This window comes from Echiichthys vipera (genome assembly GCF_963691815.1).
Source record: "Echiichthys vipera genome assembly, chromosome: X".
NCBI classification, from domain to species: Eukaryota; Metazoa; Chordata; class Actinopteri; order Perciformes; family Trachinidae; genus Echiichthys; species Echiichthys vipera.
Window position 1 is genome coordinate 37,931,850 of NC_139825.1, and position 27,387 is coordinate 37,959,236.

Consider the following 27,387-nt stretch of genomic DNA (forward strand, 5'->3'; position numbering starts at 1 on the left):
AACATTTGTTTTAATTGAATTCTTGTTGCATAATTCATATCCTGTTGTTTGCAGTTGGTTGCTTTGTCAGACTGGGACCCTTGTTTTCTCTCCCAGTTTTATTGTTCTTTGGCACACTCAAAGGACCTTTTCAGCAAAAAAAGTGTGCTTTTGCCTGTGTGTGTGTGTGTGTGTGTGTGTGTGTGTGTGTGTGTGTGTGTGTGTGTGTGTGTGTGTGTGTGTGTGAGTGTGTGTGTGTGTGTGTGTGTGTGTGTGTTAGGCAGTGTGAGTATGTTTCGTGAGAATCGGGAAAGAATGACGAGAAGGAAGTCCATTTGTGTTGTGAAAATCTGTGCTCCTAGAGAGGTTCATGGAGGAGTGATGGGGGGCCGTGGTGTTAATGTCCTTCCCCCCCATAGACATCCTGTGTGGAGTCCAAGGAGGCTCTGCTGGAGCAGCTAATGATCCTGGAATTCTTAAAAGAGAGAGAGAGACAGAGCGTGGTGACATAAATAGAGAAGAAATATATATAATATTGGGCAGAAAACAATATATGGTAATAAATGGCAACTTTTTCAAATGCTCATTAGAGTAAGAGTGAGACATTAACACAGAGAGAGAGAAAACACTTAGAGATAGCCAGAGTGCACATAGGGTTTAATAGGATGTGCGTCAGGGCAGGTACTAAATAACAGGAAGGGACAAGAGGTGTACTCACTTTGTTGAGTATGGGTGTGTTTTATGACAATTCTAAATTTCGTAAGCAGCACTCTTTAATGATTTCAATATTTTTAACCCTAAATGTAAATCAGTCTAAATTCAAAATCAATACACAGACACAGAGTTTATGTTGTGATTGCAGATTGAAGCGGCCTAATCATCAATTTCAATGCAAATAAGGCATTTTTTGAGCAATAACAAAATCATCTTTAAAGTTTTTGATGAAAATTAGCCAATCATTTGTTAAACGTGATTCTCCTATAAGCGTCTAACCTGCATGTGTCATTTCCCAGACAGGGATATGTTATTGTTCCTCCTCTAAGTACCCTGTGGCTCTGTTGTTTTTCCTGCTGATAATGTCCCCTGCAGCATTCTGCATGTCACTGACTATTGTACAGGACTTGACTTCCTCTTAGCATTCTATAGCGAACAGGACCCACATATTTATATACGATATTAGATAAAACAGGAGAAATTTTAATATTATTAAGTGGCTTTTACTTTTTTTTAAATTCACTTTTACTCTCTTTGAACAGATTTTCAAAATCCACTGCAAGTCCCTCAACCAAAGGTTCGCAGTCATCTGACCATCAAAGTGCAGTCCAAACTGATGTCCAGGCCTTGTCCCCCTGTCCGTGGTCCAAAACCTCCAGTTGGCCCCAAGCCCAGACCCGTGTATGAGCCTCACACACAGAGCCTGAGTAACGGAGACCTCGCTCACTCTGATGGGGAGACAGAAGATCTCCATGAAATGGCTGAGGAGAATCGAGACAAAGAGGAGAAAAGTGAGAAAGAGAATGGTGTTAATGATAATGGCACTGGACACAATGATAAAAATGACATAGCAGGAGAAATTAAGGAGGAAAAAGAAAAAGAAGTAGACATATTCAATAATGATTGCAACAGCATTGGCTCTGAGGACACAGTCAAAGCAGATGATGGTTCTACTGTTGATACTACTGAGGATGAAAACACTGTCAATGACATGAACCAGTCTGAACTTGGCAATCACACTGATGATGAGAATACATCAAATCCTTCACTTACTTTTGCTGAAATGGAGAATGAAACAGGAGTGGAGGCAGAAGAGGAGGAACTGAGTTTTAGTGAAAAAAGCAAGATTGTTTGTGGCTCTACAGGACACGTTGACGAACATGTGGCAGAACAAAATCTTGATCAAACACAGTCACTCAGTCAGGGTGATAAGGACAGTGATACTGGATGTAATGCAGAAGACAGTGGACAAAGTGAGGATTTTGTGCATTGTGATTCACACTCAGATGAGACTGAGCTAGAAGCTGGAGGATTTGCATTTGGATTCAGTGTACTTCCAACTGTAACCGAGGAGTATCCCTACGATCTGATTGGCCCCACAGATGATGCTAGTGATACATGCGAGTCATGTGACCCAGCTGAGACAGGGGAAACAGGCGAAACAGAGGTATGGCAACCAGAACGGGCTACCAAGGACCTCTCTGGCTGTTTTCGATTCACATCCAGCACTGAGGATGTGTTTGGACCTTATGCGGTCATTGAAGCTGTTCCACCAGATATGGCCTGCACCGCTGACCCAGAGTGGAGTCAGCATGAAACTGATGACAAACCTTCAAATGAACTGCAAACGGCAGGTGCTTCCAACCAGGAACCTTTCTATGTGTCAACAGATGATGTGGACCAGCTAGAGGATAAGCAAGCCCTCTCAGAGGAGGGTGAGAATGAGGAGGGCATCGAGCAGTCGAATCAGCACAACGGTAAAGCAAAGGACAGTGAGTCAACAGATGAGTATGCAGACATTGACGATTCGCTCTGCCTTCAAGCAGAGGACGAGCGGTTAGAGTGTGTCTCATCGGAGGATTACGTTGAGATAGGCGATGATGATGAAGAGGAAGAAGCAGAAAAGAAACATATCAAAGGAAGAAGTGTGAAAATGAGAACAGCTAAACGAGAGCAGGCTTTCCTCAGTCAGCGAACAAGCTGCCAGCCGCGCCTTAGGTTGTGCAACATCACAGTGCCAGCAGACCTAGATGCTGGCCGCACCCCAGAGCTCACCAACAGGGTGGTGTTTGCCCACACCACTGAGGCCTTTGAAGAAGACATTGAGGAACTGGACTGCCATATTGTGCCTTACTATGAGGACACGGACTCGGACAGTGAAGAGCATATATACGAAGAGGCAGGGTTTGACTCAGAAGGGGAGAACTTTGTGACACTTGATCGGAAGTCTATAGTTACACGATCACGCTCTTATTCTGGGAAAGTTCCAGGTTATGTTCCAGAAACTGTACCAGAGGAGACAGGGACGGAGTACCAGAATCATGACTACTGCACAGTGGCCTTGGATAAAAACAATGAACCACTAAGCCATTCACAGCAGCCTGGGGTCAACAGTTTGATCCCTTCTAAGGAGTCTCGTCGCTTCTTGTTTTATTCCCGGTCTGCAGAGGGTCCAGAATTGACCTTGACCACTCCCACAGAGATCAACCAATCTCTAAAGGATGACCTCAGGAAGAAGAGAAAAGATGATACTCTTTCACTCCCATGCGTCATAACCTCTTCGGGAAGCTTCTCCCAACGTAGCCATCAATCATCCAGTGGTGTTTCCACACCAACCTCTCTAGTAGACATACCACCACCCTTTGAGCTGGCATATATTACTAAAAGACCAGTCACCAAGAGTTCTCCATCCCTCCTGATCCAGCATGAACCCAATGACATATCTAAAAAGAAGAAGTCCTCCTTCAAGCGCTTCCTGGCACTCAAGTTCAAAAGGAAGTCAGATTCGAAAGGTTTCAGTGATGGAAGTGTCCGCTCATCACGTTCCTCCTCTGAGTCCAGCCACCACGGCCCAGTAAGAGTCATAGAGCTTGATCGTAGAAGTACTGGCAGCTCTCCTCAGCTTCAAAACCACATCGTGAACCCCCAGCAGCGTCCTTCAGATGTGCCATCCTCCTTTATCCTTTACAAAGACCACCAGAGGAGGAAGAGTAACCCCAAAGCTTATGGCAGGGGCATCTCCAGAGTGGAGTCCTTCGAGGAGCGTTCTCGGCGCTCCGCTATGCCGCTGCCTTTGACCAAACCCCGCTCCATCTCCTTCCCCAGTGCGGACACCTCAGACTATGAAAACATACCAGCCATGAGCTCAGACTATGAAAACATCCAGATCCCAGGCAGACCAACCAGATCCCACACTGTGACTGAGTTTTTTGAGGACCCAAGTCGCACTACAGTTGCCTGCAATGAGAATGACGGCTATGTGGATATGAACAGTTTCCCTGGGATTGACAGCATAACCCAGACATCGAAAGCAGAGACTGAAAGGTATAGTAAAAGCTCACTAAAGTTAAAATGGCTTTGTATTATCTCAAGCAAACCTGGAAGGGTTAATTAACTCAAGTTACAAACAAATATGTTACCCTACTTTACATTTTTGCCTCTAGTTATATCTATATAGCTTTACAGATACTTTAGTTTTAAGTTTCTCAAATTTTGAGATAGCTTTCTCTTTTTCTCTTTTATTTCTGCTGTGAACTCACCTAGGCAGACCCAAATAACTTCCGCAATGGAAAGTGTTCCAGATTACCTTTAATTTGAGTTTTTTCATGCAATTACTGTCCCAAATAAAACTCCATTCAAGTCAGTTGTTTTGGGTCTGGGATTGAGTCAAATATCTCAAAAGCTGGGCAAATGAAACACACATTTCCTGCATGGATAGATGCCACAAACTGCTGGTTGCAGATGATGGTAAATTAAACATATGTATGGTTTTGGACTGTTGAACTAAACAAACTATTTGGAGACATCAGATTAGACTCTGGAAACTGGGAGGGCCGTTTTCATGATTTACTGACATTTAATAGAAAAACAATTAACCAATTCATCTGCATAAAAAAATCAATAATAAAAACAGTACTTGGTTGTAGCTTTAGATTAGATGTCCTCAACACAATAGGCCTAAAGTGTGTTTATTAGGATTGAATATGGTGTGAAAGCAAATCTTCTTATACATGTCAGTAAACTCTAGAAACTAAGCATATCCTGTATGTTCACTTTGAAGTCTGTAGAACAGGCGAGTGTGTTTATCACTGGAACCACTCTTGTCAGCTGAGCTGTTAGACCTGGACCTAGCATCTCAGAAGGGCAATCTTTACCCTGAACAGCTGACAGATATTCTTACACTATACCTCAGATGAACGGAGGGCACCTGGCTGAGTAGAATCGGATCTCCCTCTTGTAGGAAAGTGTTCAGTTAGAGATGAGCAGCCTGCTGTGTCAGGCATCGCCGGCTTCAGGAAGATGGACAATGCTTGTGGGAGAACTTACTCCTGTTTTTCATTTGGTGGATTTAGTGGTCACATCTGGTGCCACTGCTTTCTGTGATAGTCTGAGGTAATAGAACAGACAATGGCAATTTGGTAGCTCACTGAGTGCAGGTTACTCATATTAGATAAAGTCATTATGGGATGCAATTAAAAGTGAAAAGTGTGGGGGAGTTCCTTTCACACAAGGAAGTGGAGAAGGGTGAGGAAAAATGTGAGAGAACCAAGGGAGGGGATGTGTTAATAGAAGGTGCAGAAGAGTACGAATACAAAGAGTAAAGCGATAAAGTCGTACAGAGGAGGGGGAAGGGGAAGTAAGAACAGGAGAAAGGGAGCAAGAGCAGCTCTGGTGTAATTGCTCTCCTGTACCTGACACTTATTGTTAAGTTTAGGAGGGCTTTTATTAAAGTAGCACTCTCCAGAGTGCTTCGCTTCCATTGGACCCTTAAGGGGCCACAGGATTTACTGCAGTGTGCGATAAAGTGAGGAATCACTGCGGTCAGACTGTACCAAATTACCTCTGCCTGTGCCACAGCTTTAGCCACTATGGGCTACAGTCTTTCCCCAGTCTTAATAAAATAGTTGTGTTTGATGACCTGTGTGTAGTCAAAGAGACATGCCATTACCAAGAGCTTCCTAAAAGGCTTAAGATAATCTTGGGGCAAAATACTTCAGCATTTGTTTTTATTTCCAGTTGTACCCTTTGTTTGTATTTCATGTGCAGCTAACCCGTTTATTTCACCATTTTATTTAGCAGATACTGTGTTACATTGCGGATACTTTTTTGTCTCTCAGTTTGCAGTTTTAATACTTTATACATTTCTAACACAAAGCTTGTCTCCTCCAGACATTCTGTGCAGCAGTAGACGCTATACTGAGATTTTCCCACTGTTTATATACAGTGTCCTTTTAAACTTTATACATATCTCAACATTTGAAACCCTTCCATTTCCCCCAACAATGCCTCCTCAAGAGGGCTCTTTTTCTCCTAGTGATCTTATCAATGTGCTTTATTATGAGGGGGGGGTCTCACACCACTCACAATGATGTAAAGAAACTATCTGTCCTGTCGTCTCGCCTTCACCACATTCCCCCCGGGGATGCTTCTGTTGCCAGGGCCACTCTTTGGTGTGTCTACACAGACCTTTTTTATGTTTATTTGAGTGTGAGTGTATGTATGTGCACACAATATAAGTCATGTGTACTCTATGCCTTTGTGTGTACATCTTACACTAAACCCTGTTCAAAGCATGACATTGCCGCCATCCCAGGAGGCCTAGCTGATGATGGCAGTGATTTATTGAGAACACATTCAACAGTCACCATGGTTTTAGACCCAAAGAGGAAAAAGTAGATTTTAGTGGTGAGGAAAATGACCAAACGGCCCCAGCGCACTGCGCACAAAAGGAACATGCCTACAGTTGCAGACACACATTTTAAGGGGAACTCACAATGCTGCTGTTCTACAAGCTTGGCTTGTTTCCACATGTGTGATTAATGTATAGCACCATTCAGACACTACTTCAGCACAGGCATTCTAGGTAAGGGAAGAGACATGTTCATTAGCACGCTAACACAGAAGGTTCAGGATGAATCAGTGCCTGATTCACCTGCGTGCGTGCATGCGTGCGTGCGTGCATGTGTGCGTGCGTGCTTGCGTGGGTGCTTGTGTGCATGTGCATGCACAAGTTACAACTAGTGCTGCTTAATCAAAGATGAGGCTCCTGCTGATAATGCAGTCTCAGCAGAATCGTCTTTGCCAAGTATAGCATTGTATCAACAAACGAGTTTCAAGAAGGGTGTTTTAGCAAAAAAAAAAAAGCCCAGGATTTGTAATTGTGTTCTTTTTGTCAACTTTACGAACTTCCAGGTGGACTTACAACAGTAATGCTGATGTGTTTTGTCCCTGGGTACACAGTGAACAGAACTACAGTATGTTCACTATGATACTGTTAACGTATACAAAAATGTACATCTCTAGCTTACCCTTTGGTGTCCTGTTCACTTCAAACAGTTCAGCATGAACCTCTTCAGAGTGATGACAAAGCCCTGCCATGGCCTCTAAAACAGCTCCTCCGCCCACTGTTATGTTAGTGTTAGTAGTGATGAGGGAGCCATCTTAAGTACATTGTTGTACTGGGTGGTGGCTGTGAGCTGTGTGGCGAGGTGGTGGACAGGGCGTGTCGTTGGCCCGCCAGGCCTGGTGCCATGCGCTCTGAGGTCATTGCCAGGTCATCCCCGGGGAGGAAGTGTCCAGCCTAGGAGCTTCCCACCAGCCTGTTTACAGGAAATGCAGGACGAGGGCGGGGCTGTGGCGGGAGGCAGAGAGGTGGAGACAAGAGAGGACAGATCGGATGAAGGGAGTAGAAGGGGGTCAGCCTGATGGGGTGGAGGTTCCCAGACTCTCCCTTGAACAACAAGACGAGGTGTGGTACCATCGGGAATGCCAGGTCTGCTGTTATTGCTGCTCCAGTTTGTCAGGAATGTCTCCAGCCTCCCATTTCATACACCCTCAAAGTACTCTTACAGTGCCACAGAGGATTAATCAGCTGAAATATATTATAACATTGTTGCATGATGTGGGTTTTTATTATCCAAAACTGTCTTCTGATGTAGAAGACAGTTATGGATGCACAGGTGAGGCAGCAGCAGTGTCAGTGTCAGTGCCTTCAAAAATCCCTTCATCACACACAGTCACAACAGCCACAGGCTACATGTAATCATCATCACTAAAAGCAGCAAATATTTCGAACCGCTTCCAATCTCTTGATCCCCCCCATCAGTATCCCAATCTTAGAAGGCTAATGAGCCCATTCAGCTGGTCCTATTTCCTATTTCCTGTAATAGTGTCATTACAAGTTGTAAAAAGGCCTGCCTGATTGCAGCTAATACATATTTCAATACTCAATGTTTAGCTCAATTGAATTACATATTAAAGGCATCATCAAATTCACAGGAGAATGGTGGAATGCAGGTCTTTTTGCAGAGAGTCATTGTGTCCTCCCCTGAATCTGACACAGTAGATTTAACTTTTCCATTTTATAAAAGACATTACAACCTGCTGGAATAATAGCATTGCCTTAATTGTCTTGTAAAGTGCTTCACATATTTATATATATCAAAATACATATGTTGTTTTACGAAACATTACATGAAGCTGACTGGAACTAAACAAAAAGTTGATTTTGTACTTTATGGTGAGAAATAGTTTGGGATGGTATAGGGGAAAATTAAAACATAAACCTTAAACGTTAATGTTTTCCAAGAAAAATTAGATTTGATTTATCAAAGAAACTATTTGAATCTAACTATTTCTAGTTCATGTTTTGAAATTTTCTTTTGGGCTTTTTGGGAGACATTATTATAAATTGGACACAACCTTCCATTACAGAACAGACAGTGTGTGTTTTCAGAGGTTGGGTTGTAGACGGTCGAGGGTGAAAAGGTGAAGGTGAGAATCTGTGGTGCATTTCTCTTGGACGTATAGGAATTCTCCTCGCTAGAAGAATAAATCAGAACGTAAGAATTACTAAAAAGAAGACCCATCCCAACTGTTCTCTTTCCCTCCTAACATCACCCAGGAGCCCACACCATGGTTGATCTGTCTGCTCTGAGGTCAACCATGAGTAATGGCCTGTAGGTGCTTCCTCCTGCCCACCCAATAGGGTTGAGAGGGATTTGTGTGTGTGTGTGTGTGTGTGTGTGTGTGTGTGTGGTGGTGAAGTATGAGTGTGTCTAAATGGAGATGAAGTCCAGTGGGTAACTCTGTTAACCTTTAATAGTCATGTACTCTCTGCACACATGAGGCTGTTTAAGGAATCAGGACAAACATTCATTATTATCTATAAAATGCCAGAAAACAGTGAACAATTTCTCACAATTGAAATAACCTAAAATCCAACGTGACGTCTACTAATTGCTTATTTTGTTGCCCCACAGGCCAAAACCCAAAGATATTCAGTTTATTATCACAAAATACAAAGAAAAGCAACACATAATTGCAATATAGAAGCGGGAACCAGATTGTGTTTGATGTTTTCTGCTTAAACACTTAAAACATTTCACAAATGAGAAAAACATTGTAGATTATTTTTCTGTCGATTGATTAATCAATTAATTGACTAATCGCTGCAGCTCTAAGCACATCTGTTTTTTTAAATGTACATGTTTATTTACCTACAGTAGAGTGGGTAAGTGAAATGAGATCACAAGTGGTCACTCAAGACACGTGGAGAAACATTTGTCTGCTGACAAACGTACTGAAAGCTGCCTACTTATAATCGGATGATCAGTATGGATAGTAAAACCAGGTCAAATCAGGCCCTATAGTACAGCTTTAGTACAGTTATAGTACAGTTTTATTATTGTTATTGTACAGTTATAGTATAGCTTTAGTACAGCTTTAGTGCAGTTATATTACAGTTATAGTATAGCTTTAGTATAGTTATAGTATAGCTTTAGTACAGCTATAGTACAGTTATAGTACAGCTTTAGTACAGTTATATTACAGTTAAAGTACAGCTTTAGTACAGTTATTGTATAGTTATAGTATAGCTTTAGTACAGCTTTAGTGCAGTTATATTACAGTTATAGTACAGCTTTAGTACAGTTATATTACAGCTTTAGTACAGTTATATTACAGTTAAAGTACAGCTTTAGTACAGTTATTGTACAGTTATAGTATAGCTTTAGTACAGCTTTAGTACAGTTATAGTACAGTTATAGTATAGCTTTAGTATAGTTATAGTATAGCTTTAGTACAGCTATAGTACAGTTATAGTACAGCTTTAGTATAGCTATAGTACAGTTATAGTACAGCTTTAGTACAGCTTTAGTACAGTTATTGTACAGTTATATTATAGCTTCAGTACAGCTTTAGTACAGTTAAATTACAGTGATAGTATAGCTTTAGTACAGCTTTAGAACAGTTATAGTACAGTTATAGTATAGCTTTAGTACAGCTTTAGTGCAGTTATATTACAGTTATAGTATAGTTATAGTATAGCTTTAGTACAGCTATAGTACAGTTATAGTACAGCTTTAGTACAGTTATATTACAGTTATAGTATAGCTTTAGTATAGTTATAGTACAGCTTTAGTGCAGTTATATTACAGTTATAGTATAGCTTTAGTATAGTTATAGTATAGCTTTAGTACAGCTATAGTACAGTTATAGTACAGCTTTAGTACAGTTATATTACAGTTATAGTATAGCTTTAGTATAGTTATAGTACAGCTTTAGTGCAGTTATAGTACAGTTATAGTATAGCTTTAGTACAGCTATAGTACAGTTATAGTACAGCTTTAGTACAGTTATATTACAGTTATAGTATAGCTTTAGTACAGCTTTATTACAGTTATTGTACAGTTATAGTATAGCTTTAGTACAGCTTTAGTACAGTTATAGTACAGTTATAGTATAGCTTTAGTATAGTTATAGTATAGCTTTAGTACAGCTATAGTACAGTTATAGTACAGCTTTAGTACAGTTATATTACAGTTATAGTATAGCTTTAGTACAGCTATAGTACAGTTATAGTACAGCTTTAGTACAGTTATATTACAGTTATAGTATAGCTTTAGTACAGCTATAGTACAGTTATAGTACAGCTTTAGTACAGTTATATTACAGTTATAGTATAGCTTTAGTACAGCTATAGTACAGTTATAGTACAGCTTTAGTACAGTTATTGTACAGTTATATTATAGCTTCAGTACAGCTTTAGTACAGTTATTGTACAGTTATATTATAGCTTCAGTACAGCTTTAGTACAGTTAAATTACAGTGATAGTATAGCTTTAGTACAGCTTTAGTACAGTTATAGTACAGTTATAGTATAGCTTTAGTATAGTTATAGTATAGCTTTAGTACAGCTATAGTACAGTTATAGTACAGCTTTAGTACAGTTATTGTACAGTTATATTATAGCTTCAGTACAGCTTTAGTACAGTTAAATTACAGTGATAGTATAGCTTTAGTACAGCTTTAGTGCAGTTATAGTACAGTTATAGTATAGCTTTAGTATAGTTATAGTATAGCTTTAGTACAGCTATAGTACAGTTATAGTACCGTTATAGTACAGCCTTAGCACAGTTAAAGTACAGCTATAGTACAGTTATAGTACAGCTAAAGGATAGCAATTGGACAACAGCTGTCATATAGCTGCTTTGAGAATACTTGTTATCCAGTTATCACTGTGGCGGTATGAATTTGGTCAAACACACTGAATGGGTCTTAATGGGCCAGAGGACATTAATAATTACCACAGGTAGCATTTAAAGGGATTACATGTGAAATGACCTACAGCTTGACCCCCCCAGGTACAGGAAAAACACAAAAGGATTAGCAGCGTACGAACACAACTGGGCCATCTGTGAAAAGAACTAATGATGAAAGAGATTACAGTGCGCCACTGGAGGACTCCATATGAGGAGGGGAAATGCTCAGAGACACACACAGGAAAGAGGAAAATGTATATTTATAGGGGACTTATTGCTAAGGGGTTTTGAGAATATGCTGCTGCAAAGATTTACTGTAAATATGCTATTTGGAATTGAACATATTTATTGTCTCTCTTTATGGTTAAAGCAATGCTATTGAACACATGCAATATGCTGTTACAGTAATATATATTCATTCGGCATCAGTGCTGTATTTATACTGCCCTTTCTTCCCTTGGCAGTGCCTACACAGAGCCTTTCCCAATGAACTCCGTCTCTGCTGGGCTGTCAGCGGACGAGGACCACGGGCGTACTTCAGAGGAGGAAGAGGGGGTGGCTGAGCAGAGTTATGACCGACAGGTGAGATATGGGATACAGAGTCAAATGAAAGCATGGAAGAAGGTTGTTATTTAAATTCTCTGAGCTACAAACTGGCACAGCAAATCAACATAATGAGCAAAAAATGTTCTATAAATACGCCATAGATTGGAATTTTAAAATGTTTTAGACCTGCAGTTGTGAGATTTCAATAAAAATGACATAATTAACATAGGATAGGTGTGAACAATAGAACCTAATGACACTTTTCTATGTAGGTCACATTCACCAGCCTTTATTGCTTTGATCAAAGGTTATATGGGTTAGTACACGTCCAAAAATATTAAGCTAGTTGAAATATATCATCTCAAACACTCTAGACTTCCGTACAGTAGAGGGCAGCCATTTTACAGTAGCTCAGAGACAGACGCCACCCATCCTGCTACCATAATAATATCAGGCCACAGCTCCCATCATGTGACATACATTTCCTTGTTTTCTACTTCTTCAAAGAAAAAATACAGAGAAAAAACAGAAGGGAAGACGACCAAAGAGACTTGAGTTGGCCTCAGGAACAGTTTCATTGAATGGACTGTGTTTTGGTTTTATGTTGAGGAAATATTTGTGAAATGTCCCACAGGAAAACATGACACTGACAAAGCACAGGAGCCTTGCTTGTAAACCCCTAAATGGCTTCAATGTTATGTTTTGGCTCGGATGTTTTGAGACTCTGTGATTAGCCTCTAAATCAATGGGCAGCCTTGTTGTTGCCACACACACACACACACACACACACACACACACACACACACACACACACACACACACACACACACACACACACACACACACACACACACAAACACACACACACACATAAACACGTTCTCTCATGAATAATTCATCTGAATTTAAAAGTCCTGTATTTGAGAAAGCCTTCATGTCTATGCTGTACTGTAATGAAATAATCAGTCTTATTTTGACAGCAGAAATCTAACAAAAAAAATAGTTTTTTTTTGCCAGTCTTCTTGCCTGCTCCATAGAAACATTTAATGCTTAAGAGGAATAAGTGCCCACAGAGAGCCTTTAAACATTAGCTGTGTTCATTCATCTCCCTGTCACCCAGATTGATGGCAGATCCCGAGCTTTCTACGTCGCCAAAGAGCTCGTCGACTCAGAGAGACTGTGAGTATCTGCATTGGATTTCCCCTATTTTCACACTTTCTCGGCATGTCATCACACACAAACGTGCTGCATCCAAATCGGATGTTTTGTCTTTTTGTGGCCCTGAATCTCTCCTATTCCATTGGATAGTATGCCCCTGCTCCTAAGATTATTCATTGTGCATGCAGAGTAACTGGCAGCCAATTACACCAGTGTCTTGTGTAATTTATTAACATCCTTGCCCTTACACACTATTCTTCTGATGTAGATTCCTCATCATGCATAATTTAGATTATTTAATTAGTCTTGTAGAAAGATTAACATAGTTGTGTAGAAGGTTGGGAATTCCTTTTCACAGTTTAATTAAATCTTATGTTTCTCTCTCTGTTTCTTCCCGTTTTCCAGACACGTCAGCGCCCTCAAGTACCTTCAAGAGGTAAGACAAGCTGCCCATAAGAGTATGAGATTTGCTTTATATTATGAAAGCGCTGATTGTTAAATTCTGGGCCGATACAGATCTTTAAAATAACAGCTTGGTCGATAGCCTATAGCCAATACCAATAATGTTTTTGTTGTTGTTTAACTCCCTCTTTTGTGAAGAAATCTTTAATATAAAAATAACTTAACTGTTTTAAAGTCATCACTTTGATTGAGCACAAATTCAATCCTACTATATTTTTTGAAACAGCTTTTAATATAACCTTCTTGCACATGAAAAATAACTGCTTCAAAAGCTCTTTTAGCTGCTATATAACTAACATTATCTATTCAATGACAATCATTTTTCAGTACTTACATAGCCCACCAAAAACATCTTGGCACAGTTTGACATCTTACATCATAAGCAAAGCCAGCGCCGTGTCCAGCCTGTGGCTTCTTGCCCGCAGATGCATTAGAAGCGTATTTTAGCAGACTGCTGTCTGAGTCCGACCACAAAAAACAACACGTAAATATTGGCCACTGCAATCAGTGATAACCATCTAATTTGCCAATAGGCCGATGGCAGCCAATAAGGTGAATGTATAATAGTTAATATTCTTGAAAACCTTCTGATGACATCATATCCTGCATGTCTGCTCCCCAGTCTCTGTCTCCGTCTTCTCAACCCCCCAACCCCCACACCCCCACCTCACTCTGTTGCTCAGGTTTATCAATGTTGTTGCAGCAAGATCTACTTCCTGGTCTTGACAAAGTTGACATGTTGCACTCTGGAGTGGTCGGTTGTAAGATGACGCAGCGTGTGTACACCAGGCGCTGTTGTCGATGCTGTCCTCAACTGATATGTGTCTGATACTCAACTCAGCTGGCAATCTGCTACCTAAAGGTCACAGAAGGCTGTTGTGGTCTTTTATAGTGGTTGTATTGGATCCACAGTGTGAGGTCCTTCTGTCCGGGTTGGCCATAAAATGGAGACTTTTCATAGAGTAACAAGTGTTGTTAATGCAGAATTGAGGATTTAAAGGTGAGCTGTTGTACGCCTCTCAAGGTCAACAATGCATCAGTATCAACAACAAGACCACAGCCCCGTAGAGTTAGCAACAAGAAGGATATTTAAAGGGGACATATTTTGCTCATTTTCTACTAGAACATGCTTTAATGTTTAAAAACACATGATTTTTTTTTCTACGGTCTAAATATACCAGTCTTGGCTCGTTTAAAGTAGAGACGCACCAATCTGATACCCAGATCGGATTTCCGCTCCGATATTGACTAATTAGCTGGATCAGATAATGGATGAATGAGGCCGATCCAGTCGTTTCTTTTTTATTAATGTCATACACAGAAATACAGTTACAGCGATCTAATCACTACAATTCTTTGTTTGCAGCACTGGTTACGGTTTTATATTACATTTTAAAATATCTGTTTGCAGTGCACTTTACATGGAAGTGTTATTTATTTACTGTTGCTGCTAATATATACTTTTTCATTTGTTAATAAATAATATTAAGTACATTTATATCTCTGTTCATTTGTTACCTTTTCTAAACAAGGCTAAATGTTTATGTCAAGCCTGATGTCTTCACTTACATGGCAAAGTATACGCTTCATTAATTCAACAATAGTATCCGGTCTGTATCGGCTGATACGCTCAGCCCAGGTATCGGTATCGGATTGTATCGGAAAAAACTGGATCGTGCATCTCTAGTTTAAAGACAGTTTGCTGTTGCTTTTTTTTTTTGGGGGGGGGGGGGGTTGACCATTTTGATACTTTCCCAGTATTTATATGTCACTGCAACCTGTTTTATAATCAAAAGAGACATGAGAATCTCACTTTTTACAATATGTGACCTTTAACATAAACGACACAAACAGCTGAAACAGTTATTTAATTTGAATCAAAAAGGACCGTCATAGGAGACAGATAGGCAACGCCTTTTAAAGAATGATGTGGAAGAGTTGCTATTAAGGTGATGGTTGCCAGTAGAAATCTGACAGGTAGAGTCATTGAACCCAGAGAAGCCATCAGTCAGCCTGTACCTTATAACCTTGAATGAGGTCATAACCTGAATTTCTTATGTGTCCCTCACTGTGATTTATGAAATACTGCTGTGGGTACAAAAGCAGCTACTTGTGTAATGTGTAATTGGATGCAATTAAACCGCAAGTAATGCAAATATTATACAATGGAGGCCTTTAATAGTCATAAAACTGCAATCTCACCATGGTGCTCAATTATACTAATTAGAGGTGGACATTGATGCCTGTAGGTGTTGGCAAAAGCACACATGAATCTTTAAACCCAACCAATAACAGTGTGCAAGTTGAGCAGCTCATGTCTGTTTTACCAACACATACACAAGACAATGAAGCTCTGCATTCACTCATAAGCTGACAGTGCAGCACCTTTCAGCAGGGTTGTGTGGAGGTGTGTGTGTGTGTGTGTGTGTGTGTGTGTGTGTGAATCTTTTTTGTCACCCTTCAAAGGTGACATTGAGGGCTTTTTCATCATGCTGCTGCATAATGCATAAGGATCTTATTATTCTTGAAATTTCAAACCGTGATGTATCGAGACATTAGTTACAGGAACAGGAGCAGCGTTAAGTGATAGGCATACAAGAGCTATTGTTCCATTGTTTGAGAGGGATTAACAAGAATACAAAGAATCTACAGACCCCTGTCTCAGACCAACAAAATGCTCAACTTTGCATCTTGACCTGCCTTACATGAGAGAAATAGGGATAAGGTGGAGAGTGGAGCGGTGAAATTGAGAATAAAGCTCCTCTCATTCATGGATCTTTGTGTGTGAAGTGTGTGTTTGTGTGTCACCTGGGAGACAGAATCAACCAGAACTGTTAAAAAAGCTGTTCTTCTCCCTGGCAGATATGATGAATGTTAACTCATACGCGATCGATTGTGCATGATGAACGGTATGTTCTGAGCCGAGTGTCACCACATTATCTCACGGACGACTGGGACAACTCTATTTATTTTATGTCTGTGCTTTACTCAGATATGGAATAGATGGGCTCTAGACACCCTTACAGACAAACCGACTGAAACCAATGTATATATATATATATATATATATATATATATAAAACGTTAGTTTGCTGGACAGCTTTGCCCACAGAAAAAAAACAGATTTTTTTACAGCATGTTAACACCTCCCAACAATTCACCTACTTTCAGTTTTTTGTCTTCATACGCAGATTAGATAAATAATGCCTGTTTCCTCTCTGCCGTATGCCATAACTCCTCATATTAGTCCTCTTAGTCTCTGACACCGCAGTGATGAATGCCTGTTGCTTATGTTTTATGTGTGCTAAATGGACTTCAATGGCTTTGAATTAATTCAATTAATTTTTCGCTTCTTGTCTACAGAGAAATGAAAAGTGGACACTATGTACAAAATAGCATTGTGTCATTGAGTACCAAGGTCTTTATGCAACAACACCTGGTGTGTAACTCTTGTGTAAGCAGTGCCGCCTTTCCTGAATGCCTGGACAGAGGGTGGCAGGAAGGATATTTAGGAGGATCTGGCCCTCCTTCCTTCCATTTTTCTCCCCCTTTTCATTTCTCCTGCTCTGATATAGCAACCATTTCCTCCATTCCTCTCTCTTTCTAGAACACATTTTTGTCTTATTAAAAATCTCTTCTCGCACATCTTTTTTTCCTCTCTCCGGTGCAGGACTTTAGGTCAGCAGTGACAGAGGCAGTGGGTGAAGAAGGGGAGCCTGTGCTGGAGGAGCAGAGGTTGCGAGAGATATTGGGCGTACTCCCGCAGGTCTACACCCTCCACAGCAGCATCCTTACTGAGCTGGAGGAGCACATTAGTCAGTGGTAAGACACACCATGCCGTTGGTTGTGCTGTGCCCTGTTGTTGTTCACTACAGTTGATGCTCAATTTACATAGTGGTGTTCTTGGTATGTAGCCACAATACGCACAGAGTTGAAACCCAGGCTGACATACTAATACGGTATGGATGTAAAGAAAAGCCATCAATCATTTTTTACTGTCATTGAATACCTACACATGAGTTTTTGATATTAATGCTGTACTAAAAAATTCAATCTGAAGCATTAGTGGTGTAATTTTCTCATTCGCAATTTGGTGTAAATTGTTTCTAAGGTATTGTTTAACATTTTGGAAATAACACCTTTTTGCAGAGAGTTATATTTAAAAGAAAAATCTCTGCCCTAAATGTAAGGTAGACAGCCAGCTATCCTAGCTTAGAATGAACTTTAAGACTGGAAGCAGGGCTATTACCAACAGTTAGCCTGACTATGGCCAAAGGTAAAAAGTTCTACTAGCACCTCTAACACTTTACATGTTAGTGCTAAGTCAGGCTAAAACACTAAGCTTAGCAAGGTAAGATAAGATTAGATACGATAAGCAGCTGCTGACTTTATAAAATAAATGCCTGCAATAGCTCTACCCTTGGGGCTTGGTTTAGGAACCGATCAACCACAGTTGAAGTTCCCATACGGAACCAAAGTATGGACTGTGGACTGGCAGCCGGAGAGGTGTCAGTTCACCTCCTGTGTACTGCTGAGGTGCCCTTAAGCAAAGCACTGAACCCCCAAACTGCTTCAGGGACACTGTACCCTTGAGAGATACTTTTAACTGCCAGTTACCTTGTGTGGTTTGACAAATAATAAAAAGTATTTAGGTGGAGGTTTCAATGGTCTTATATAACTCCCTGCAAAGACAGCAAATAAGCATATTTTACAAAAGTCAAACTATTTATTTTAAAGAGAATGTACTTAATCTGATTTTCGTTTCTGTTTAGGGAGGAGAGCCAAAGGGTTGTAGATGTGATTCTGTCACGTCAGGAGGACTTTGGGGTTTTTGACACCTTTATCTCAGAGTATGATCGCAGCATGTCCTTACTGGAGGAGAGCTGCAGGGACAACCTCGCCTTCGCCAACATCGTCAAGAAATTTGAGGTAAAACATTTAACAGTCAGAAGAGAACCTGAGCAGACAAAGGCAGTGTCTCCTGCCAGCAGTTAGTGTTTGTGTCTATTCCCTTTTTCCCTCCTGTTGTTATGTGTTTATTGTTTCACTGAGCACTGAATGTATTGTACCAAAAGAGCCCTTCTTCAAAGGAGAAGTATTTTGACAGTATTCAAATTGGGTTCAGTTTCTCTGTTTGTGGAGGGAGCGTGAAGTCCTCAGTGTGTGTGCAGGATGCAGAGATCGAACCTGGTATTTCCCCTGGCTCTCAACTCAAGTTTTGTCACCCAGCTTCCATGGGGAGATAATGGCCTTTCTAAAAACCCTGTCTATTCCGCTCTTCTCCATGGGACTGACCTTTCCACTGTCATGCTCGCATATTTTATCTCCACTCAACACCAAATACTCATTCTTTGTCCAGCATGGCTCTCTTCATCCCTTTTACTCCCTGTAGAGCAGGAACATGGGATTTGGGTGACAGGATCAAAATTGATACTGAAGCTCATTCTAAAGGCGTTGCAGTGGTCCACAGATTATGTGCCTGGTCCACTTAAGCAACACTTTATCCTTTTGAATAAGAATAGTCTGAGCTTGTTACAATGCAACTGACTATTGTTAATTAAAAGACAGGATATTAAGAGAGCCTATAGATAAGACCACAGAGATACAGCAATAGATTTCTCATTTCCATGTGCCTGTGTCCTGATCTATAGAATTGATTCACAATATACAGCATTAAGCCGCTGTGTAGGAGGAGAGTAGGGAGGAGAGTGTAGAGGGGAAGGTCAGGGGGAGAAGCCAGGGTGAAGGTGGTAAGGGGAGGGTTTTGGATGAGTTTGGTGCTGATGTAGATCTGGGTGTTGTCAGTGTTACAGTGGAAGTCCAGGTTAAGTTTGCAGATGACCAAGAGGGAGCTGGAAGAAGTAGCAGATGAAAAGGAGGGGGTCGACGGCTGAGCCCTGAAGAACCCCTTGCATAGCAGGAGAGAGCGAGGATGTGTGGCCAGAGAGGGAGACGAACTGTTGCCTGTTGGTGAGGCAGGAGCTGAACCAGGCGAGTGCAGTGCCCTCAACACCCTGTTTGAAGAAGGATGGAAGTGGTTCACAGTGTCAAAGGCTGCGCCGAGGTCTAGTAGTAGCAGGATGTTGAGGGCTCCGGAGTCTGCAGAGGCGAGGAGATCGTCGATGACTTGACAAGGGCAGTCTCAGTGCTGTGAAGTGGGCGGACGCTCAGCTGGAGGGGTTAGCAGAGGTTGTTAGACTGGAGATGGGTCTAGGGTTGGGCGGCGACAATGTGTTCCAGAGTTTTTGAGAGGAATGGCAGGTTGGAAATCAGACTTGATGTAGAGGTTGGCTAGGTCATTGGTGGGCTTTTTGAGAATGGGGGTAATGGAGGCTTCTGTTTGTTTAACTCAGCACCTTTACCCCCAAATGTACACATTACCAGTCCCATGCTGCACTTTGATTCCAGATGAGTGGCTGAAATGATGGTTCCAGGCGTTTCTACTTTGATAAGAAAAGCAAACAGACAAGGCACCAACTGTTTTCACTCATGAATATTCATAAGCAGCTGCCCCTTCTCTGCAAAACTTTGGCTCAGCCAGAATTTAATGGAGCTAATGTAAATAGTAGGGAGTGGAGGTAAGAAATGAAGACTAGTATAAACTGTCACATTGACCTTTAGTATCTTACACACACCGTGTCTACTTCAGCTAATAATTTAGCCCTTGGTAACCTTGATCAAAGTCAATAATGTGCCACTTCATTTTAGTCTCATGAAGTTGATATTATTCCCTTTTCTCACATCATAAACCACTAATTGCTATCAGGAGTGGCCATAAAATGATTGATTTGCCCAGAAGGATAAATGTAGGGAAGGATATCAAGGATGGATTTTACACCTCTAAAATTTACACCCAGAGGCATATTCAATAAACCTTTTCTCAGTCCACTGGCAGATTCGCCACACCTGCCACTGCATATACACACTGCATATTGTATATACCTTTTACATATCTCAAATAAACCTATATAATCTAGGTCTATCCTCCCCACCCTCCCACACCAGGGCATTGTGTTTGTGTGTGATGGATGCTGCATTGAAACGGAGCACTGCCTTGGGATTTTCTAGGTTTGTGTGACCCCACTGTAATGAGGGAAAAGGAGGGCCAAGGGAGAACAAGGAGGATTGTACAGGTCACGGGTCATGCAATACTCTATACCTACTACTGAGAGGGTGGTCATTTATCTGTTGACTGTGTGACACTTCACAAGTCATAATGCTTGATAGGAGTGGAAATACTGATTTAACATTTTTCATTCAATGCTTACAGCTATTTTTATGAATTAAAAAAAAATGTTCATTCATTTTTCTTTTATTTTCCTTCTTTGTTTCAAGAAAAAAATGATATATACTGTAAAATACTGTAAAAATATCAAAACAATCAATTCACAGAGAAATGAACAGAAAGTATTCAGAAACTGTGTCTTTAAACAAGCCATCAGGACTTTGGTAAAGTTGTGATGCCACAACTATACGATATGGGTCGACATTGCTGCTACAGAGCTGTTACAGTGATTCCCCGTCTGCAAAGATGCAAAATCGGAAACACTGACCAATCAGAGCAGTTTGGGCTTTTTAGCGACTGTGGCTTAAAAGACAGGCGCTAAAACAGAACGTTTCAAACAGAGGGTTAACACAGGTATATTGAGACAGTTAGTATGAGAAAAAGAATGGGTTTTTGAACATTAAAGCATGTAAACATGTTCTAATAGAAACTGATAGTGTGGGACCTTTAAACCCTTGCCTCTCTCAACATGTTTTTTCGCCACCCTCCTGCTCTGCTTTTTCTTGCTGCAAGCCAGCACTATAAGTGGTAGTAATTTCATTGTGGATGTGGTGATGACAGTGATGAAGTAGCCACAGACCCTGATCAGATCAGAGCTAGACCCTTACAGGATTAAAGCCTCCTCTCCACAGCCAGTTGCTTGTTTACCAGGCCATCTATACATAGGCCAACACTGTGTGTGTGTGTGTGTGTGTGTGTGTGTGTGTGTGTGTGTGTGTGTGTGTGTGTGTGTGTGTGTGTGTGTGTGTGTGTGTGTGTGTGTGTGTGTTTGTGTGTGTGTGGTGTGTGTGTGTGTGTGTGTGTGTGTGTGTGTGTGTGTGTGTGTGTGTGTGTGTGTCCACGCATAATGTATATATCTCCTTTGCATGATGGCGTTTGTGTTGTTGTATTGGTGTCTGTTTTGCAGGGGAATGTCCATAATTGTGTGGATATTGTGAAACTAGTTTAATGAAATCTCTTTGTACACCATCTTGGATTTATATCCATACCATGGCCTGTGTTTTGTGTAAAGTTTGTGTGTTTTCTCTTGTGCAAGAAGCCTAGGAGAAGAGGAAAAGGCTGTGCAGCAGGTGGACAGAGAGCGATATAGGGAGAGAGCGATGAAGTGAATTCCTTGTAAAGGCAGCTGGGCAATGAGGCAGACAGAAGCTAATTAGAGAAGCAGCCTCCTTTACAACTCCCCAATTAGATCAGTTATGTGTGTGTGTGTGTGTGTGTGTGTGTGTGTGTGTGTGTGTGTGTGTGTGTGTGTGTGTGTGTGTGTGTGTGTGTGTGTGTGTGTGTGTGTGTGTGTGTGTGTGTGTGTGTGTGTGTGTGTGTGCGTGTGTGTGTGTGAGTGTGTGTGTGTGTGTGTGTGTGTGTGTGTGTGTGTGTGTGTGTTGATCTCCCAGCACGAGGCATCACACGCTCCCCCTTCTTTCCTCCTCTATTTGGCTCGCTCACCCAAACAAACCACACGCTAATTACCATCTCTGGAAAGCCACTTCCTCTGAACAAGTGTCAATTGGATGACAATTTACAAGCAACACTTGAGGAGAGCGGCTGTTCTGAAGCCAAGCGGGTTTGATATTTGAGTTGCTTATTATGTTGATGTGTGATGCAGTCATCAGGAGAGAGGAGAAAAGAGAAAAACTCAAACAAAGTTTGTTGCTGAGGAAAGAAATTATTGAGAGAAAAGGATTATGAGACAATTTAAACAAAAAGAGGAAGTAAGTAAATGTGAAGGCCTACTCAATAAAGGAGACATCAGTTCTCTGTTTTACTTTTGACTCCAGCTCTCCAGATTGTGATAATGAAGACAAAGAGCAGTGTGTTTAACTTGCATCCCATCCCTCCCCTCTACAGGCCAAATCAGTGTTATCTCACTGCCACCCCAAGGTCTGTGTGTGTGTGTGTGTGTGTGTGTGTGTGTGTGTGTGTGTGTGTGTGTGTGTGTGTGTGTGTGTGTGTGTGTGTGTGTGTGTGTGTGTGTGTGTGTGTGTGTGTGTGTGTGTGTGTGTGTTGCGTGCGTCTGCGTGTGTGTGGAGGGGCGCATCAATAATATATTGTATGTGTCTGAGATGAGTTCAGTGTGTGTCTGTGTGCGCAGTTTAAATAAGATGAAGATGCTGTTTCCCGCAGGGTGCTATCTGTGCCTTTCTAATGAAGGATAGGACTTCATTGGATTAAAAAAGAATCTGTGTGTGTGTGTGTGTGTGTGTGTGTGTGGGTGTTCGCCCAATCCCCCGTTGCTCCTCTACCGCTCAGGGCATAAATACCTGTCAGAGACAATTAGATCGTGATTGATTTTCTGAAGCGCTCTTTGATTGTGCCTTTTCTGTCCCCTTTCACCCGCAAATTACTGCTCTGAGAAGAAGAATGGGAGTTGTTCAGATTTTTTGTGTGCTCGATAGATGCATGAAGGTCAGCCACTCCAATAGTGTCCCCATGGCCACTTGGGACCTAGACCTGCAGCATCCTAGGCCTTTTTATAGAGGTTACCTTCATAGATCTGTGGCTTTCTGTGTGCACTTCAGGGATGTCCACTGAGCAAAATTTTAATTTCACTATAACTTTATTCAGCAGAAACGATCAGATGTAAGTGTTGTATTCGATAACTGAACACTATTTTTTATTTAATTATTTATACGTTCAAGCATATGTGACAAGTTTAAAGCATCTTTACAGTATCTGACAAACATTTTATAAACCATGTAAAATTGTGATATTTACCTCTTTGAATAATGTATGTGTGCAGACAAGAAGCCCAGAAGAAGCTAAAGTCCCACTGAAACACCAGCTGCTGCAGGTTATAGTGAGAGTACTTCAATATCGAATGCTACTCACAGGTAACACACACACACACACACACACACACACACACACACACACACACACACACACACACACACGCACATACACATGTATAGTAATCTTTAAACCGAACTCGGGTAATTTTTGCTCAATAGTGGCCATTGAGGTTAGTAGTAGCAATAATGTGAAAATAATAGCTGCTAGAACTTGTAGAGAAGACTTATCTATATCTAAGGTAATAGGCTAACAGTAGCCACCGTTAGCGACTGTTCAAACCAGAACAAGTAAGGCTGTAGCAGTAAAACCGCTGACTATATTGAGGTGAGCAAAGTTGTGTTTTATTGCTCATGAGTTAAGTTTTCATATGTAAGAGGAAGATTATGTTATTTTCTAAAGCTACATACTCTCGGTTTTAAATGTATTAATTAGTAACAGTTAAGACAGGAATATTAGCATAATGTTGTGGATTAGCGTCACACACTGAAGTGTAGATGTTCCCAGTTCAATGTCTTTTTTAATATGACACATTAACAAAATCTTTCAATTAGGTTTATGTTCTCAACAGTGTTTTTCCCTAGGTCAAATGTTCAATGTATGTTTCCCTGGGTCAATATGATGAAATCACTCACAGTTTATAGTGGACTCAAAATTTTATCTCCACAGTGGCTGAACAGGTTAGCAATTCTTTTGCAATTTGAACTGCAAAGATAGCCAAGATTACCAGTCACTTAGAGTCTGCGTATATCAAAAGACACAAATGTCATAATAGGGATGATCCCACAGAACAGGCTTAAAAATGGATAAAATGTTTCTTAGTTTTTGTTAAATAAATTGTATTTAAATTATATTTTTATATCTTGACTATTGTTTCTGTCTTCTCTTCAGACTACCTGAACAACCTCTCCCCTGATTCTAAAGAATACGAGGACACGCAAGGTAAACCTGCAGAATGGAGCACAGTGATACTAGTCCACTGTTTTTTCAGTAGTCCAAGATATCCTGACTCACATGCACTGCATCTGCTGAACATGTATCAGGCCCTATTTGTTGACTCACAGTCACAGTAGAGTGTGTCTTTATTGAATCGGGCTGCGCATGAACCTCTCTCTTTCTTTCTCTGTTTGTGTTGCAGCTGCCTTGGTGACTGTGTCCGAGGTGGCAGACCAGGCCAATGACAATCTGAAACAGGGGGTACGTTTACTTTGGATACGCTCCATGTCTTTAGGACATTCAGACTGTTCGTCTCCTGTTGAGTTTGATATATATTCACAGCCCAGCGTGCCGTTATTGATACACGTCTTTATATTCCACTTGGCAATGAAAGAGCAATTTAAGGATGGTGATCGAGCGTGAAGAAGTTAGACAACAGAGGTTTTCCTGTGTATGAATCCCTCATGCTGGATTGAAGGAGGCGTCTATCCCTCTTTGGCACCGACCTCCACAGCTTGTTCATTAGTAACCCAAGGGGCTAGGAAAGATGATGTCATTAGAGTCCCAGGTGTATCATTATAAAAGGGAATAGTGTAAGGGTGAACATGATTTTACACTCCCCTTAAAACATGAGCAGTTCACAAAGATAATTTACCCCCACACATCCACACACGCACACACACACACACGCACACGCACACACACTGTGCTCCTCGCCTCTCACTGTCAAGATCCTCAAATGCTTTCCTTTGGCTTGCCTCCTTTATCAAAATTGCTTTTTTTCTCTTTTGTGCACATGCACTGACACACATGCACAGGCTGTGGAAACACAGGCTCCCTCTATCTCTGTCCCCCCCTATTCAGTTTTCAGTATCACATCCCTTTCCGCCTCCCTCCCTCCCTCCCTTTCATTCACGAACAAACAAGGACAGTTCCATTCTTTGTCTCCTCTTCTGTCCATCACTCGATAATCTCCCTCCATCTCTATGCTCCCTCCGCTCCCTCAGGAGAACTTGCTGCGCCTGGTCCACATAGAGTACAGCGTGAAGGGCAAGAGGGACCTCCTGAAGCCCGGAAGGGTAAGCACCGTGTGGCAAGAACAGTGTTTTCACAGGGTATGACACATAATTGACGTAAACAGCAGTTTGTCAGCCTAACATGCCTTTCTTATGCTTTTTCTCTGCGTGTTGTTTCTTTTGGCAGATGTTTGTCAAAGAGGGAACACTCATGAAGGTCTCAAGGAAAAGCAGGCAGCCCCGACATCTGTTTCTGGTAATATTCTTTCCAACACTTTGACATACAGACACATCATTAGACTGTATTAGATAGTGTTTAAGCCTTTAAAATAAAAATTTCCCCTTTTGAGCCCTCATTTTCAAAGAAATAGTTTGACATTTTGGGATGCTTATTAGCTCTCTTGCCACGAGTTAGATGAGAAAACCCATACCACTATAGCTGGGCAAAATGAACAAAATCTTCTATCCTGATATTGCTAATTTCATATCTTAATGACGATATAGTAGTAGTTTTCTGGTTATTCAAAAAATAAATAGTTTTTATGGAATAACCACATGGGAAAGCCTATTTGGGTATACTCCTGACAAATGAAAATTACTTTATTTGAACTTTAGATGTCGTCCAAATTATATAAATGTCTTTTTCATTGCAATAGAAAATAGAAAAATATATTCAATATACATTTTTATACCATTTTGACAACATAATAAATATATGCATAGATATAAATATGTATATACAGTATATCTTCAATTTACTGTTTTATATCGCCCAGCCCTGCTGGGGACACAGAAGAAGGAATTGATCTTAAAATATCACATATCTGCTCACATATGTGAAATCATGGGTTACATAATCCAGTTGATGTTAATCACATTGAACTGTGTAAAGTTTGATTATAAAACCAAACCTGTAATTTTCAAGTGATACTCCCTCAGGTATTCCAGATAACATTTTATGAGAAGTTTGAGTTTAGGTGCTAGTCATTTTGAAGTCAAACAACGTAATTGTATATCACAAGATCTTGATATGGTTTCTTCACCATATCAATTCCACTGAAAGAGGATACATTATCATGTGGAATAATTGCCCGGCCCTACATGCTCAAACTCTCATATCTGTTCATAATTCTTCAAGACTCCATGTTTGCCTCATTTTATACCCAGTTGCCCTAAATTCAGCCGTGCATATTTGATGTCTTTGGAAACTTAAGGCTCTCCACTAGAGTTTAAAATAAAGTTCTGTGGTTATGAACATCATTTGGATGCTCACCATGAGTTTGTTACGACAAAGAGGGAAACAGTTGGAACATCGGGGATTGTTGAAGAAAACACCTGCCATATTATTGAAGCAGCAGCGAAAACAAAGCTAGAGTGGTTTGCAATAATAGGGGGGAATGTTGGGTGGAGATCGGTCTGTGAGGTAGGTTAGGTTGGGAGGGGGGGCACAAGGCCAAGGCTGTAAGACCTCCACTTTGCACCACACCCATCCAGAGAGGGCCTCCCTCTCCTCTGCGCTCTTCTCCTCTCCTCTCCTCCTCTCTCAGGACTTGTTTTCCAGGGCCCCACTTCCTTACAGGATGTTTGGTGTGGGTCACTGGATGCTGGCTTCCTGTGTATTGGGAGGGGACTGACAGCAAAGTGAAGGCCAGACACCCTGTAGAATGCGGGGAGGAGGAGATGGCGGAGGAGGGGTGGTGGTGCTACACAAACACATAATGTGAAATAGAGTAGCCCACTCTATTGTTCCATGTGCAATCAGTGCTGTCTCATGTTATGAATCATGCTTAAGCTATATATCCGCTGGGGAGTTTTTGGCGTATCCTAGTTGATCCACATAGAATATGATCTAAAGATATGGATTTATTTTTTATCTCCATTTTGCTCTATTCCAGTATAGGATTGAAGTTGTTGAGTGATAGCTGAAAAGCATTGGTGGTTGATACTTGTAAGCTATTAGGGT

General features: G+C 41.0%; 1 protein-coding gene across 2 annotated transcripts in view; it reads left to right on the top strand.

The window, feature by feature from the left end:
• The window catches only part of fgd5a (FYVE, RhoGEF and PH domain containing 5a), a 34,818-nt gene that overhangs the window by 936 nt on the left and 6,495 nt on the right, over nucleotides 1-27,387 (top strand). For both annotated transcript variants that reach the window (XM_083938357.1, XM_083938358.1), the window contains exons 2-12: nucleotides 1,236-4,017; nucleotides 11,699-11,816; nucleotides 12,901-12,959; nucleotides 13,344-13,374; nucleotides 17,071-17,222; nucleotides 18,173-18,329; nucleotides 23,423-23,513; nucleotides 24,364-24,414; nucleotides 24,611-24,669; nucleotides 25,416-25,487; nucleotides 25,612-25,680. In XM_083938357.1, coding sequence (XP_083794483.1) covers nucleotides 1,236-4,017; nucleotides 11,699-11,816; nucleotides 12,901-12,959; nucleotides 13,344-13,374; nucleotides 17,071-17,222; nucleotides 18,173-18,329; nucleotides 23,423-23,513; nucleotides 24,364-24,414; nucleotides 24,611-24,669; nucleotides 25,416-25,487; nucleotides 25,612-25,680 — 3,641 coding nt within the window. The remainder of the gene's footprint in view (nucleotides 1-1,235; nucleotides 4,018-11,698; nucleotides 11,817-12,900; nucleotides 12,960-13,343; nucleotides 13,375-17,070; nucleotides 17,223-18,172; nucleotides 18,330-23,422; nucleotides 23,514-24,363; nucleotides 24,415-24,610; nucleotides 24,670-25,415; nucleotides 25,488-25,611; nucleotides 25,681-27,387) is intronic.